This window comes from Lichenostomus cassidix, chromosome 2, assembly GCF_008360975.1.
Source record: "Lichenostomus cassidix isolate B80296 chromosome 2, HeHo_3.0, whole genome shotgun sequence".
NCBI classification, from domain to species: Eukaryota; Metazoa; Chordata; class Aves; order Passeriformes; family Meliphagidae; genus Lichenostomus; species Lichenostomus cassidix.
The window spans coordinates 9649018-9664394 of record NC_139482.1 but is presented as its reverse complement, the minus strand read 5'-3'; the positions used below and the strand labels follow the sequence as shown (position 1 = coordinate 9664394).

At 39.5% G+C, this 15377-nt stretch overlaps 1 protein-coding gene across 6 annotated transcripts in view; it reads right to left on the bottom strand.

Annotated features, from left to right (window-relative positions):
- ZMYND11 (zinc finger MYND-type containing 11) overlaps positions 1-15377 on the bottom strand; it is a 104979-nt gene continuing 89602 nt past the window's right edge. For all 6 annotated transcript variants that reach the window (XM_085050298.1, XM_085050297.1, XM_085050301.1 and 3 more), the window contains 8 exons: positions 14757-14812; positions 13904-13981; positions 13238-13356; positions 11193-11400; positions 9803-9871; positions 7702-7974; positions 6440-6625; positions 1-1814 (listed from right to left, as the gene is read on the bottom strand). In XM_085050298.1, coding sequence (XP_084906424.1) covers positions 1692-1814; positions 6440-6625; positions 7702-7974; positions 9803-9871; positions 11193-11400; positions 13238-13356; positions 13904-13981; positions 14757-14812 — 1112 coding nt within the window. In that variant the 3' untranslated portion in view covers positions 1-1691. The remainder of the gene's footprint in view (positions 1815-6439; positions 6626-7701; positions 7975-9802; positions 9872-11192; positions 11401-13237; positions 13357-13903; positions 13982-14756; positions 14813-15377) is intronic.

The following is a 15377-nucleotide window of genomic DNA, read 5'->3' as shown; positions in this document are numbered from 1 at the left end:
AAGTTACCATCTACTTACTATTTTTTCCAATCAACTTACCACTTAATTTCTGCAACATATTGGGATTATTTGGCAGTATCTAGTCAATTAACTTATATCACCACTGTAAGTAAAAAAGGTCAGGATTTCAGTGGTAGTTCACAGAAGTCTTAGTTATATTTTTGTCTTTACTATGACCCTGACAAATCCTAGAGAAAACTTTTAAAAAGGCTTTCCTCCTGATTCTTCAGCTTCCATCGTTCCATCATGTAATTGCTTTCAATAAATATCAAAGATCTAAATAAATATTTACAAATTATTCCTCTAACTTCTCAAAAAATAGCTGGATGATTAATGGGCATATGACTCAGTCTAAGACCAATCTTTGAAAGAAACTAAAATGTGGAGACACTTTAAAAGAAAAGCTATTTAAGTAAGCTTTACATCTATTTAAAAAATTGTCTCTGAACATGGATGCAATTAATATATCTATATATAAAACAAACAAAAAGAAAATCATTTTTCAACTATCGATCCATTCCTATTGGTAATGCTTCTTAATCCAGACATTCCGCAAAATACAGACTTTTTACAAATCACGGCATCTTTAATACAAGAAAATTAACATGCATTATTCTTCATTCTGAGTACAGTGATGGAGCTCATTATTAGGCAATGACCCATTACTACAAACATAACGGCTTCTGTGAAACTTAAGTGCTTTTTCTCCTTTTATTATCAAGTTACAATGGACCAGGTGACACCAGATCAGAGGTGTTCAAATGACGTTGAATTTGAGAGGCTGAAGAGGGGCACAATAAAGTAATTTGTATGCCTCAAAATTCTGAGGATGAATAAAGGTAGTTGGGTTTGTTTGTTTGTTTGTTGGGTTGGGTTTTTTTTTTGGCTTTTCTTATTCTTGTTACAAGCACTCATGTTAGAACAAAATGAAATGTGCAAACTTCAAAATTTAAATATTCATTTTTCTCTAAGATCCAGCTCAGTAAAAGATTACCCCAGTTCCCTGTGATTTTAAACTACAAGATCAAAGCTAATATTTTGTTATAAAAGTTATATATTGAAAAGAAATAATGAAAATAAAACACAGTTGGGAAATATTTAAGAAAAAATACGCAGGACTAGCACCTGCTGTGTCAACCCTGTTCCCTAAATTCAATCAGGTACCCACTGGTATAACCAATAGATAATGCCTTTAAACAGTAAAATTAAGCTGAACAAAACCAGCTCAACAAGGTTAAGAAATAAATGTTACATCAAGGTAGTATGCTTCGTTTTTCTGAAACAGTTCTGTACTTCTTACATTCAGATCTAGTTTTCAAATGTTCCTTTTGTTAAACTTGCATCATTTTTTTGTTTCTAGATCTGCTGTTTTTAAAGATTAAAATCTCTGTAAAACCTAAAAATGTCTTAAAATTTGCTGAAAATGCAACAAATCCTCTAGTTTAAAATTTTTGAAGTAACCTGCTCGCACCGATGCTCAATTTATTTTGCCGACAAAATTTTTTTTGGAGGAGCATTTTTAACAGAAGACTGAAATTACTGTGCAAAATTTCTTTTACGAAAAGTGTTTAAAGGCTGGTGCAAAATGGGAAGCAAATTCTAAACAATTTTGGCTTTTTCTTGGAAACAAAAACCGCTCTGTCTGAGAATAGCCATCATCAGGGTGGTGCTCTAGGGGAGGAGTAACTCTTTCATCTTTTCCTGCGGCAGGTACGTTTGTGTTCAGCATGCCAGTGCTCCTGCTGACACTTGATGGAGCAGTAGGAAGTGTTCCAGCAGCAGTGGTACATGGCCTCCTCTTCACAGTTGTAGCACTGGGGAGAACAAACGAGATGGGATTATTCCCCTGGCAGGATCCCTCCCCAGCAGCACACAGCATTCCCTGCACACACCAGCACGTGCAGAGCAATGCTCCTCTGATTTATCCTTGGGGGCACCCAGAGGCAGGAGGGCATTTTTCACACGTGCTGAGTTGAAGCAACAATCTACAGCAAATCTGCACAATGTTTCCCTATTTTCCAGAGTCTGGATTATTGCTTTTCAGAATTTCTTCATTTCTCAGAATGGCAGACTGACGTTTTGCAGCCACACAGTGCAGGAGCCATCTTTTACCCTACATTTGTGTAATAGCACCCTGATCTATGTGTTAAAAGCTACAATAAATCAACAGGTGATTCTGGCGTGAACAGGTTTTGCACAGGCTTGAAAATTGGTGTTGCTGAGGTTTCTTTATAAGCCTAACCTATCCAGTGGTTGCTGGGGAAGATCCTTTCGGTCTAAAAAATCCCCCAAGTCACAGTAACATCCCAGAGACAAGAATTATTGATTTGTTACTGCCCATCTAGGGTTGGTCTGAAGGAGGCTGCTGTCACCAGGGTTTGCTGACTGCCAGGCAGCACTGCCATCTCCTGAAGGGAAAATTTCGTGCTACATCAGTGCTACTGAGCAGATCAAGGTAGTGTTTTTCCTCCAAGTCTTACATAAACCCAAGAAGGCCTGTCTCACACAGGTTGGCTACCTGGGCTCTTTCCCTTTGTCATGCCTGCCAGGACTGCACAAAACTCCTGAAAGAAAGAGGCAGCACAGCCCATGATTTATGAGGAATTACTTGGTGCTGGGGAAGGCTGCAGTAAAGATGATTTCTACCTTGGAACACTCAGAACGCCCACAGCTTTCTGGTAGCTGAAGAGCTACTTGGAAAATAACCCTGTGACCTCTGAGGAACAAAGAAAGGGAATGCAACAGGGTGGTCAGCACTATGGGAGGCCATCAAGGAGGTACAGCACTCACACAGGCAGTGTGCCCTGTCTTCAGGTGGGTTTATACCCCTTAAGGGAGTGCTGCAAAAGCATTAACTATCATTTTGACAAAACTTGATAAAGTAAGGTGGCACTGCTGTTAAAGGTACCATTTATGCTTCTGCATCCTGGAGAGCCAGCTTGTCACAGCCTCAGATTTGTCTTCTTGAATTTGGTCTGCTCAAAATCAGAAAGTATCTTTGGGAATACAGTCTGAAATGCCAACTGCATGGTGGGGATGGGGGAGGGATATCACACAGGCTGTGCAGGCTGCTATCAAACCACAGAATAACACACAATTTACATTTTATGTCCTGTCTTGCTACAGCTTTGCTAATATAACAGGGAATTACAATGAAAACAAACCCAACTGCCTGAAAAGAAAAACCACAAAAACCCACACTACTGAAAGACAGATCCAAGAAAGCCAACATTTACATTGGCTAAATTGATAACCATTTATTTACATCAGCAATAAAGGGACTGCCCTAGCTGCATGAGAAGGGAATATCTCCATTTTCCTAATTTAGCTCCTGGGAAGTTTATTTGTAAAAATGTCTGCAAACAAGTGTCCTCTCGAGAGCTGTTTTCCTGGTTTTTCATGTTGCTGGCTGCCCACAAGCCTGTGGGAGCCATTAGGATCATCTGCTGGAAAGGTGCAGGGAACAGCTGTGTCTCTCCATTATGTACAGCATGGGCCTCAGCCCAGAGAGCAGCTTCACATCTGCTGGCTTGGAGAGATCAAAAAATGCTAAGACAGGAGAGGACAACTGATCTGTGGGTGCTGCACTTCCCTTTACATATGCTGGCCATAAGTGTGGGATGTAAATCTCCACTTACAAAAGGAAAATAGTGTCAGCTGTGCTGGTACCAGCACATGTGGCACTGGAGGCAAAATGCCAGCTGGCCTCAGGCCTCCTCTTTTCTTTGTATTTTCCTCTTTTTAAATGTTATCAATCACTTGGGTTTTTGTTTCAGACAGTACACGTCAGAGAAAATGCTCATTCATTTAAAGACCACCTGTTGCAAATTAAAATAAATAAATGGGCAAATAAATTTGAAAGAGGAAAAAATTTAAAAGCTATCTGTGGAAATTACCTATGCACCACTTTAAATGAGGCTTATACACAAATAAAAGAACTTGGAGAAACTAAAATAGAAACATTGTCAAGACCAGCACTCCAGCTTGTGCCCTGGAGGCAACTGAGCTGCATAATCTCATTATTGTTCTTCCTGCCTTTACACTTCTTCCTTTTTTTGCTATTTACTTGAGGTATCTGTATTAAACCCAAATTTTCTACAGGTATAAAAATGAAATTGGGCTAAGTCGAGGGGATTTTGATCAGCTGGAGAAAGAACTGTTATTCTTTAGCTATGCATTAGTCTCCTGAGGGCTGGAAGCACATCTTCCCATGTCCATGTACATCACCAGCAAAATGATCCCTTCATCCCAACTGGACTTTTTTTTTTAGGTATGAGAAAAAGACAAATACAGTGTGAATAATAGCAGCTGTATTCCCAAGCCTAGACATCAGCATTACACAAAACCAGAGGTCTCTGCTCCTAATTAAAAAGCAAAGCCACCAAAACTCATTTAGTATGTGTGTTAATTACATGAGATTTTGGTAAGGAGGTATCATTATAATAGCAGCATACAAGTGCAGTACTACACACCAGGGACTGTCATTAGTACCACTGAAGGAAGAATCACTGGGGAGTTGTGTAATTGGACCAAGTCCAGCTGCCTGGGGCTGTGTGTTGGCAGGCAGATCCATCAGCTTGAATGCAGAGGTGTTTATCCTGACCCTCCCTCTCCTGCCACATGCAAACCAGCTGCCTGCATGATGCCTTCATTTAGGGTGGTGATTGACAGATAGGTCGAGGCCACAGAAATAGGAAAGGCTGTCAAATGTTCTTTCTATCTTTTGATTGTTTTGCTCACTAGAGAGGCTTCATGCCCTCATTAATAAATTCAGCTATGTGGTACCAGGGCACTCTCTGATTAGTCTGAAGGATATGGTAAAGGCACATTGGAACAGATAAAAGTTAATCCAGGAAAAAAGTGAGCCCAGGCAGTCTCTTTTGAAAATTCTGCCTTCAAACCCACTAAAAAGCAGCTAGAGCTGAGTCCAGCCTCACAATCAAGTTACTGTGCCCAGGTTGCTGCATGTCAGCTGAATGGTGACAGTGGTTTACATGTGTGCTCTTCACTTGTGACAGAACAGAGCTAATTTGACATATTCTACAGTGGGCAAAGGCAAGTCCATTTCTCCCTCCAGTGCCACAGGCAAGCACATGCACACAGCAGCTGGTGACACACTGAACACAGCAACTTGACCAAGTCAGAGTCATAAATAACTTCTCTGGTCCGCAGAGACAGGTAGACAGGGAGGAATTCTCTTATTGACAGAGACCCAAGCACTGCACCATCATAACACCCACAGTAAAATCTCCATGAGGAACAGAAATAAAGACTCTACAGGAGCTCTGGCATTTGAAGTAATTCTTCTCTTTCCAAAAATCAAACTCCTAACTGTGATAGTCAGCGACTGACTGTCTTGCCTGAGTACTTTTTCCACTCTTCTCCAGAGCAGAGTTTTCTCTGCAGGGACCATGGTTTCATGTGAGCACAGGGACTAATGAGGCTAAGCAGCAGCAAAACAGCCCTTTATAGCAGAAGGCAAACGGGGCTGCAGGAGGGTGGCAGGACTGGCTGTCCCTTGGCTCATGCCATCTCCTGGAGGCTCCTGCTCCTTCCCAGCCCCACCAGCACTGCAGTCCTGTGCCCAGCCCTCTGTGTGTTACAGACAGCTGCCACACTGCAGTGTGACTTCTCAATGGTGCCTTTCACTCCCCTGTTCTCTGACAATTAGCAAAGAAATAACAGTTTGTGCATGTGCCAGGTCCCAGCTCCTGAGCAGACCAGTTTCCACCTGTGCTCTGCTCCTGGCAAGCAGCACAGTTTCTGGCTAGGTGCTGTGCAGCCATGTGGGGAACACACTTCCAGCCTGAGGAAACACAGTCTAAACAAAACCGGGAAAGTTTGTGGTGTGTAATAGAACGGCAAGTTCAATGTCTATTTTCATGTTTCTAAAGGGCACACCAACAGGTTTTTTGTAGTTGATGCTGCAGATTTGGACTTAAGGACTAAAAAAGGGGGAGGAATATATTTCAGAATGTCATGTCTTAAATACAAAATATAAAAGAGCTGTAGAAAAAGCAAGGAGAGAAAAAGGCCAAAAGGATATCACTAATAGCCTTATTAGCAGGGGAATCCAAATTGATGCAGCCAGATATTGTACCCTCTGAGGCCTCAAGATCAAAAGAGTGTGAACATAATGCGAAACATGTCTTATATGGAGTAAAAATGGATTTAGAAAAAAATATTTTGATACTAAGATCTGATTGGACTGGAGAAGATGTTGCTGTTAGCACTAACAAATTAAGATGGAAAGTAATCAGAAGGCCAAGTTGGAATTTGAAAAAAAAATTTGAAACAGTAATAAGAAAGAAAAGGCCTTAAAGCTGAAAAACCAGTGAAAGAACAGTGCAGTTAAAAGCAAGGAAGAAATCCCCTTCAACTGGCCTGCAGTATGCATTATACATTTCCAACTTACTTGAGATAAATTTTTGACACTTACCCACTGCTTCTTCTTGGTCTGGGAAATCAGTTGCTTGTGCTGGCCTGCTAGTTTCTTAATTTCTTCTAAAAATTCTTCTTTGCACTTCTCCTTTACCTGCTTACATTTTCTGTCCATCTCTCCTTGTGCGTTGGCCACAGCTTTATTTACAGCCTGCCTTTTCTCTTCTTCCATCTCTGTACGCAGCTGCCAAAGACAGTCACCAAAACAAGTCAAGGGACAGGTACTGGAATTAAAAGTGTCTTATTTAAAACTCTGCTCTTTAAACCTCTATTACTGATGCACGTGGAGGTCACTTAATTAGACATTTCTGCTATTTAGGAAATAAAAACTGCTAATTTGAGATACAACAAAATAAGAAATTATCAAAATAAAAATGCCACTATTTCTACTCTGCTAGGCATCTACAATATCAGCTAAATAAATTCTATGCATATTTGTTCAATGATCAGTTTACAAATTTATGGATTTCTCTTAAATAAAGGTTTTGTTTTTTCCAAATCTACCACTGCATACAAGTCTACACCAAGGGCACAATAGAAAATACAAAATAGAACACCCCTGAGTTAATTAAGAGGTACCTTTTAGTATTCATTGTCAGTGAGGTTACTCTGCCCTTGGCTCAGGTATCTACACATTTGGTGTCTTAATCCTACAGGATTAACACTTGAACTCCCTAGGTTCATTTCACAGTCCTTCATCCAGAAGGAAATTAATCTTGTCTTAAGACAGGTACTTAAGAGAGGTCAGACAAATCATCCTCCAAATTGTCTTGCTCTCTCCAGCCAAAAGTGACCAGGTCAAGCTTAGACATTGAATTTTAAACAGGTTATTATTCGATAAGAAAATTCAAACAAATTTCAGTGACCCTATTTGATCTTTAGGTCAGAAGATTGACAGAAGAATTATTTATGACTAGCAGTTAAACAATGCCATTGTTTAGAATCACACTTGACAATGGAGAGAAAGGCTTTGGAAACAGATACTCATGAATGAACAATTAGTTTCAGTTTTGGATCACAAACTGATTTCACTGGACAAGAATCAAAAAAATACGGAGTTATTTGTTTGAAGTAGGTTTGTTGATATATAAATTTTCTGAAAAAGCAATAAGGAAGATTGTTTTTATGTGGTCTCTTTGGGAAAGGCTTTTTATTCATTTTGGTAAATGTTGTTACAAAAATAGAAAAAAAAGTGAAAAAATCCCCCCAAATCCTCCAAATCCCCTCAAACCAGTGTAGGTGGTGTTCAACAAGTGTTACCTTTTCCACTGCCTCTCGCACAACTCTCTCAGTTTCTCTTTTGTGATCAGCTTTCATCCTGTCCTTGAAATCGTTAAAGATTTTGGTGTATTTGTCATGGCACATGTTCTGACACACTCCATCATTACTGGTCTGGGTGCTCCGATGCAGCATTTTTGGAGAAGAGGCACTTAACTTCTTGGTCTGAGTTGAGACTGAAACTTTTTCAATGGGCTGAGGCATTGTGGGAATTTCCTGGCTTGAACTTACTGCTTCAGTTTCAGGTTCTGGCTCCTGCAGAGAAAGAACAAACTTGTAAATCAGATATCAAAATAGAACAAGTCAACCTGTTAACTATTCAATTCCCCCTGAAGAAAAAATGCTACATGACTAATATTAGTGTAATTAATGTGAAAGGTGTCTGTTGAGGGCCTGTAGTGCTAATGGGATGTGGGATTCCTGTGGAAAACTAGCTTGAGAGTGGGTAGGCTCTTGGGTCAGGCTTTCCTAAATTCCAAAAGGAAGCACACCTGGATGGCATCAGCATGCCACACTCCCCAGCCTCACTTCCCCAAAAGTATGGCAAATCTCCGAGGCTGTGCTGACCCCTTGGGATTACTAGAGGTTTGCTAGAGATATTTTTCCCCCACAATATTCTCTCTAAAGAGACTGTAGTTGCATGGCCAAGGCTTCTGAATTGTTTTGGCAAACTCTGGGCCTACTCTGGACCAACAGACCCACTGGAGTCTGTAATATTCCACTGATTCCATAGAACTGCTGCACAGATTGATTAGTACTTCAAAGGTCCTTTGAAGATGAAAGGCTAATGAGCGTCTACATCTTGCTTCCAATAATATAGAACCAGACTTGGATGACCACAGAAGCTCTATATAATTACACAATTATCAAGAAAGAAGTCATAGTTACTGTAATGTACTGTACTGAATTTAGCTGCCTGTGTTATTACACTGTAACACCAATTGCTCCTGTTCTTTAGAACAGATCGAAATTATGCTCCTGAAAACCCCTATTTCTATTTGAAGTGTCTGAAGACACAAATTATATATATATTTTTTAAAAAAGTTAGATGTTTAAATGCTCATTTAACAGTGTAAAGACAAAGCCTTGGTCAGGACTGGATTTTGTGCCTTCTCTGTGTGATGAGGCATTGCTCACACCATTCAAAAGGCTGGCTGTGTATTCCCTTTTGCAATCAATTACTCTCTAAGAGGTCATGGTGATTGACTTCTGGATCACTGATCAAATAGCAGAAGGGCTAAGAAGGCAAATGTTAAGACATAAATATATGAAGCAAATTACAGCATTTGCTTGACAGAAAACACAATGAGGAGACATCCTCCTGTAATCTCCCTAATCTTGCACTCGAGCACAGTTTGTGCCCCAGGGAGCACAGACCGTGTGTCACTGCCTCCATCGATGGCACTGCCTGCTGCAGGATAAGGTACAATGGGGAGGCAGCTGCCCAGGAATTAGGAGTGGCCAAATCTGTATTGCAGCCACTACAGAGAGCTCTGCTGCCACAGCACCTGCATCCTCCTCTGCAATGGCTTTCCTCTTGCAAGGAACAGGCGCATGTGCAAATTTTCCTTAGCGTTCCTCGTGCAGCTGGAACAAGGCCAGGAAAAAGTCCTTGGCAGCTCGGGAACAGATTTATGGCTCTCTCTCTAAGTGCCCCCTTGTGTACACGAGCAAAAACGCAGCCCTTGGTTCCCTGATCCCTCCTGTGCAAGAGATGAAGGGATAACCAGGGCAGCCCTACACACAAAGTGGATATGGTAGCTCATAAACTTGATAGTGTCGATCGCACTTTCTAATTTCTGCTGTTTATAGACTTATTGCTAGCCTGAATTTGTTACTAAAAAAGAGCTGTCCTAATTGCTTTATTCACAGTACAGAATCTTCCCATGATGATACACATTACTTGCATGTGGGAGGCACAATTGTGTTTGTTAGCAAGGAGGATCAAGTTGTGGGGCTGGAACTTCCCAGGTTAACACTGTAAAACCAGTAAAAGGTGACTGAAATTGAAGGAGTGTCTATTCAAATTTCAGACTTTTTGTACTTTGGTATCTCTACAAACACAGTAAATGAGGTTACTCACTTCTTTCTTGAGTTCCATACTCTGGTTACGTCGTCCTTTCTTTGCTCTTGGTTCCTGAGTAACCTTCAGCTGTGAACATTAAGGAAAGCTTTTTGAATCAATCCAAAAACCATGTAAGTGGCTTTCATTGTAACATGACCAATGTGCCTTTTATTTGTGATTATCTGCAATTATTTAAGGTATCAAATAGGAAGTTAAAAACTGTTCTTAAATGAAAAGTGCACATGAAAATTTCTTAGATTATCACTGATGACTATGCATGCAGGAACAAAATTAATGAACAAGTTCTAACATTCAATGCGCATCTGCTAAAATATTCTAAACCATTCCTTTCTTCATTTCACACACATGAAATGTGTAAGTAATACACATGAGTATGACTGCACTCAATACTTTAAACAAAGGGGCTGTGAAGGGTTAGCTAAGCAAACCAGGCTAAAAAACCCTAAAACCACTTTGTTAAGGAACAACCTCCCATCACAACATACAGTTCTATGAGCTTTAAGTTTTTTAGCTCCAGCTTGGGTGATAGACCTGTTTGACAAAAGGACAAAGGAACAGGGTAAAAATACACTGATTTTTTTTTAAATACAGACTTGCAGAGAGGATAGTTGTTTTAAATAAGGAAAGATGTTGCCAGGGAAAGGGCTGCCAAAAATACAGTGAAGCATCCTGCAAACTATCCAAACCTTACTGCCAAGTCACTAGTAGTGAATATATAACACCCTCATGGACAATGAATGACTAGTAAAGATCAGCTATGATAAGTGAATTTCCATATGGAAATGCAACGTTTTGGATCTTGGCCATTTGTGCTCTTTGTTACAACAATGCAATTTTTCTTTTTTTGAAGAATTATTTTTAATGACTTCAATCAGTTGCTGGTCATGTGGTCCTCAAGTGTAATATTTGCACATAACTTTAGTGGGACCTGCTGGAAATGTCATGGCTGGTGTTACTTGGAGACCTGAAAGCAGAACAGAGTCTGAAGTGAACATACTCCAGCTGTGAAAAGGCTGAGCAGCTACAGGGCTGTCCCTTGACAGGGCTCCAAGAAGGCAGTGTTGCAGTCCATCTGATATCTGTGACATTTGACTTGAACATTCCTATTTAACTTTAGAAATCTTGATCTGTCTCATCAAGGTGCTGTAAGTGACAAACACTTGGAAACTTCCCAAAGGTCATCCAAGAAACTAAGGAAAGAGGAAAATCTATATTCTTGCTATTACTGAACTGCAAAACATAGGGAGACTAAGCCTTTGAACCCTCTTGTCATCACAACCCTGCAGACAGAGCACAAGACAAATTTATCAGCACATTAATCAAAACTACATCATCTTTGTGCTTTTTAATGAATTGCCCTGATTGCTGGCATTGTAGCAGCACTCACTTGCTCATTGCTAGTGGAAGAGATACTCGACTCTGCCTCCTCTTCCCCTTTGTCCTCATTCTTTGATTTCCAGAATCTCCCCTCACGAAGAAAACGCTGGTGCAGTTCCAGTTCATCACAGGCCTTCTTCCATCCCATGCTGCGTTTCACGTGCAGCCGGTGGATGTTAACTGTGATATCTTGAATGTTTTCAGAGGGGATCCAGGCCCTTTTGAATACACAGTACAGGCAGGCTCAGAACATTAAATACAGGTGAAGGATCTTGACCTGAGAAACTGACTTCAAAAGCAGTTTTTCACAGTGGTCAATCACTGACAATTCCTTTTTACTTTGATTTTTTCTTTTTAACTCAACACATTTTTAAAAAATGGATTGTATAGTGTTAGACATTTTTGTTATTAGAAATACTCGTTAGCTGTGGGTGCTATGGATAAAAGTCTCTCATTTTTGATGAGCCACAAACCTTCCCCAGCACCAACAGCAGTCATATCTCTTACCTGCTCTCTAGCAAAATGCCCTGAGTCAGATACAGAAACAGTTTTTTACTGGAGGTTCATATGCTAATCCAATTTAGCTCTTGACCTCTTTGCTAAAACTGTCAAGGAATGTACCAACACATTACCTTTAATAGAGACATTTTGTAGCCTGGGCCCCTGTCTATCAGGGCTGAACTTTCATGGGGACTGTCATGCTTTTTTGGACTAAATTCATGCCATGGACTTGGTTCCAAAATTACTTTGTCCTCTTAAATATGTTCAGAGAGTCCTCACAGAGTTGGATGGGCAGGTCTTGACATTTTGAAAGGTTATACCAAGCACCAGGCAACATTGGACTTGAAGGATGTAGAGTCACTGCCATGCACACCTGCCTAACAGATGAAATGCTCAGCAAATTATATGTTTGTGAACAGATTCTCGATTCTTGCAATACAAATTTAGTTTCAGTGAGGACAAAAAAAAATGCCAGTTTACACCAACTAGGAATGTGGCCTTTTATCCAAGTCCAGCACAATAACTAAGCAATGGAACTCTAGTTAAACATCCTTTGCCTTTTGTATCAGCACACATCTAAGAAGTTGAAAGAACCTCATCCCTCAGGTGCCAGGTTACTTTATTAAGTAGTTTACTCTGTGTGAATTTAAAGCCAAAGATTACTAATGAAATAAAGTGTATCTGCAAGCAGATTCAAGGTAAAAATCATTCGGCGACTGAGGCAACAGTCCTTTACTAACTTTATGACTATTAAAAAGCCTTGGCAGTTCATATAACAAGTGAAAAGACGTTATATACTGTGCAAGTTACACAGAAAGCAATGTAAATAAACAGTCTCCTAAAGCACTGTTGTCTAGGCCCTTTTGGGATGCACCGAAATACACCACCTCACAACAACCATGAATTTGGAAGTGTCTCCTCTCCTCACATTATAGGCATATAAATAAAACAGTAAAAAAAAAAAAATTACAACCACTGTAACACTGCTACAAACCTCCCCAAATGCTGAACAACCAACTGGAGAGAGAACTAAAAGCTGATCTCAAAGAGCCAAGTTTGCAGAGTAAAGAGTGATTCTCTGAAATTGCAAACTGGCTCACAGCAGGATGCCTGTCAATGTTCTAGCAGTGAGACACAAACATTTGTGATATATATCATGGTACTAAACCACAAAATTGCAGTGCTTTGGCTCAAATGAGAAATTGCACAAAGTCAATACTGCTGGTAGTAAGAGTACATTTCTGTCCAATTTTCACCTTGGCCTGGATTGGCAGGCTGCTACCCTTATGAAGAAACAGCTGAAGTTCACTTACTGTCTTTAATTAAAATGGCATTAAGGAATATCCTTCTGGCAACTGTGGAAAGAGAATCTCTGAGCTATTTGGACACTTCAGATGTGTTAGACTGAGCTTTAAATTTTCTGAAACAATTATGGCAAAGTATTCAGCATTTCTAATGTTGGCAACAAGCTGAGCCAGGATTTACAACATGATAGATGAGATAAATTATTTTAATATTGTTTGTAAAAAGCAGCACATGGAATTAATAAATTACCTTTGGTGGTGATGGCCAAAAAAGCGAACATCAACTTGATTGTCCTCTTTCTGCATGACTTTGGCTGGCCAAAACCCAAAGCCTTTCATTTTGGCCCAAACCAACTCATGATTAGGTATCTGGAAAAAAAGTTGTATTGCTTAGTGGTTATGAAATATAATATTGCTATCTCCCACAAATATTCTGCTGTAATACTATGCTAGTACCTTAAGAATATGGTTACTGTTCATGTCTAGTGCTATTTTCATTTTTTCTTCTTACAATACATTTCCTTGTTAGATACATTGCTTGGATCAAAGTAAAAAAACTCCAAAACAACAAAGTCTGAAAAGGGTATAACTGTCTATTGAAAACAGAGATCTTAAGCAGCCTAAAAATTAACTTGTCTTTTTAGCTTCATTCAGGAGCAAAGTTTTACTTCTGTAAGCTCCTTATTTTCTTGTGAAACTGTTGTAACTGGCTGATATCCAAGTTTTATAACCTATATTGTTACAGCTTTGAACTTCAATCAACACTTCACTTGCGTAAAATATCCAGGCTTACAGAGTCTTAACCATGCTTTTGAAACAAGCCCCCTGAAATGGAATATTCAATGCATTAATGACACCAGAATGGAGGCTTTTATACAGAAAAGCAAACAAATAAAAATCTGTGTCAGCAACATACACAAGGATAGCAGAACCAATTGTCAGGTCGCGCATTTGACAAATAGAAACAGTTCTTGCAAAGCTGCAGTTCATCCAGCTGAAAAACAAGAAAAGGTAAATAAGCACCAAAAAATCCTACTTATTGATTTCAGTAGCATCCCTCTCCCTCAAGTAGTAAAATTTTTCAGCCCTCCTAGCTAACTTGATGCAGTTACTTCTGTCCATGCAAACTAAAGGTGTGAAACTGAGGTGGGCTATGAGAGGCTGAAAGACAACCTGAAGAAACATTATTCATGTCTTAGAAAACCTATGCAGAGGGGGAAGATTAATTGACATATTAGTGATCTATTATAGATGAAATGCAAAGAATGGTTCTTAAAATTCATCAAATATTTAAAGTACATTGTGAAAGAGGTAATTCAACTGCACAAAAGGAGAAAGTGTACCAGCTCCTGAGCTGTATTTTTTGGTCTCCTCTGAATGAGCAGAAATGTTTTGATGCCAATTACAGAATTTAGTAGGAATCTTACATTCAATTTATATTAGTAAGTACAATTATTTCTAGTCTAACTATGTATTATTCAATTATTTTCCAAACTAAAATTTGAATATCAGTGTTTTTAAAAATATAGTCTAATTGCAAAAAAAGCCCCAAAAAAACAACAACATCAACAACAAAAACTAACCAACCAACAACAAAAAACTAAAGAAAAAGGAAAAGGAATTCCAAATCAGCTGCTAGACTGTCTGGAGAAAATTTATAACTCAATTTCACACCCCTTTTTATTTTTGTAATATGAAGAACAATTTCTTAGATTCTGAAATGAACATCAGGTATCTTGACTATATCTTGGTTTCTTGGTAGTACTTACTTCATGACAGGTGTCTTTGTAAAGCATCCTTGCTATATCAGCTTGCTCACTGTCCACTATAAATTAAAAATAGATGGTATAAACAATCACAGTATGATCACAGTGCTCACAAAGATTTGCAGCTGTCATTACTGTGACTTTCATGCTATAATTGTTGTGCTTAAGAAGACAAAACATAATTTAATCACTTGGACAGCTCTTCCATTTAAAATTTTCTAACAATCAGTTCAATATTTGTTTTCTCTGTTGTATTTATATGCAACAATACCTCTTTTACACTGAACAATACAAGCACACATTTGAGGAGGAGCAGCAGCAGGGAGACACAGTTGCTCTTAATATGGATTCAGTTTCTTTCTCTGCTTCTGTCTTAATGAGACACTGCAGTTGTCCTAAAACATGGCTCTCTGCTCTCTGTGCTCTGAGCGATGCTTCACAGACTGTTTATCACTGAGTCTCCCTTTACAGCCATGTATTCCTCTCTTGCACATTCACATCTGTCCCCACCAGCCACCGTGTGAATCTCCTGGGGCTGCAAACAGACTGGTGCCACCCTCCTCCCAGTCTCCCTGATGGGAGCCACCTCTGCAGGGGAGAACCACATCCTCCCTGAAATGATGG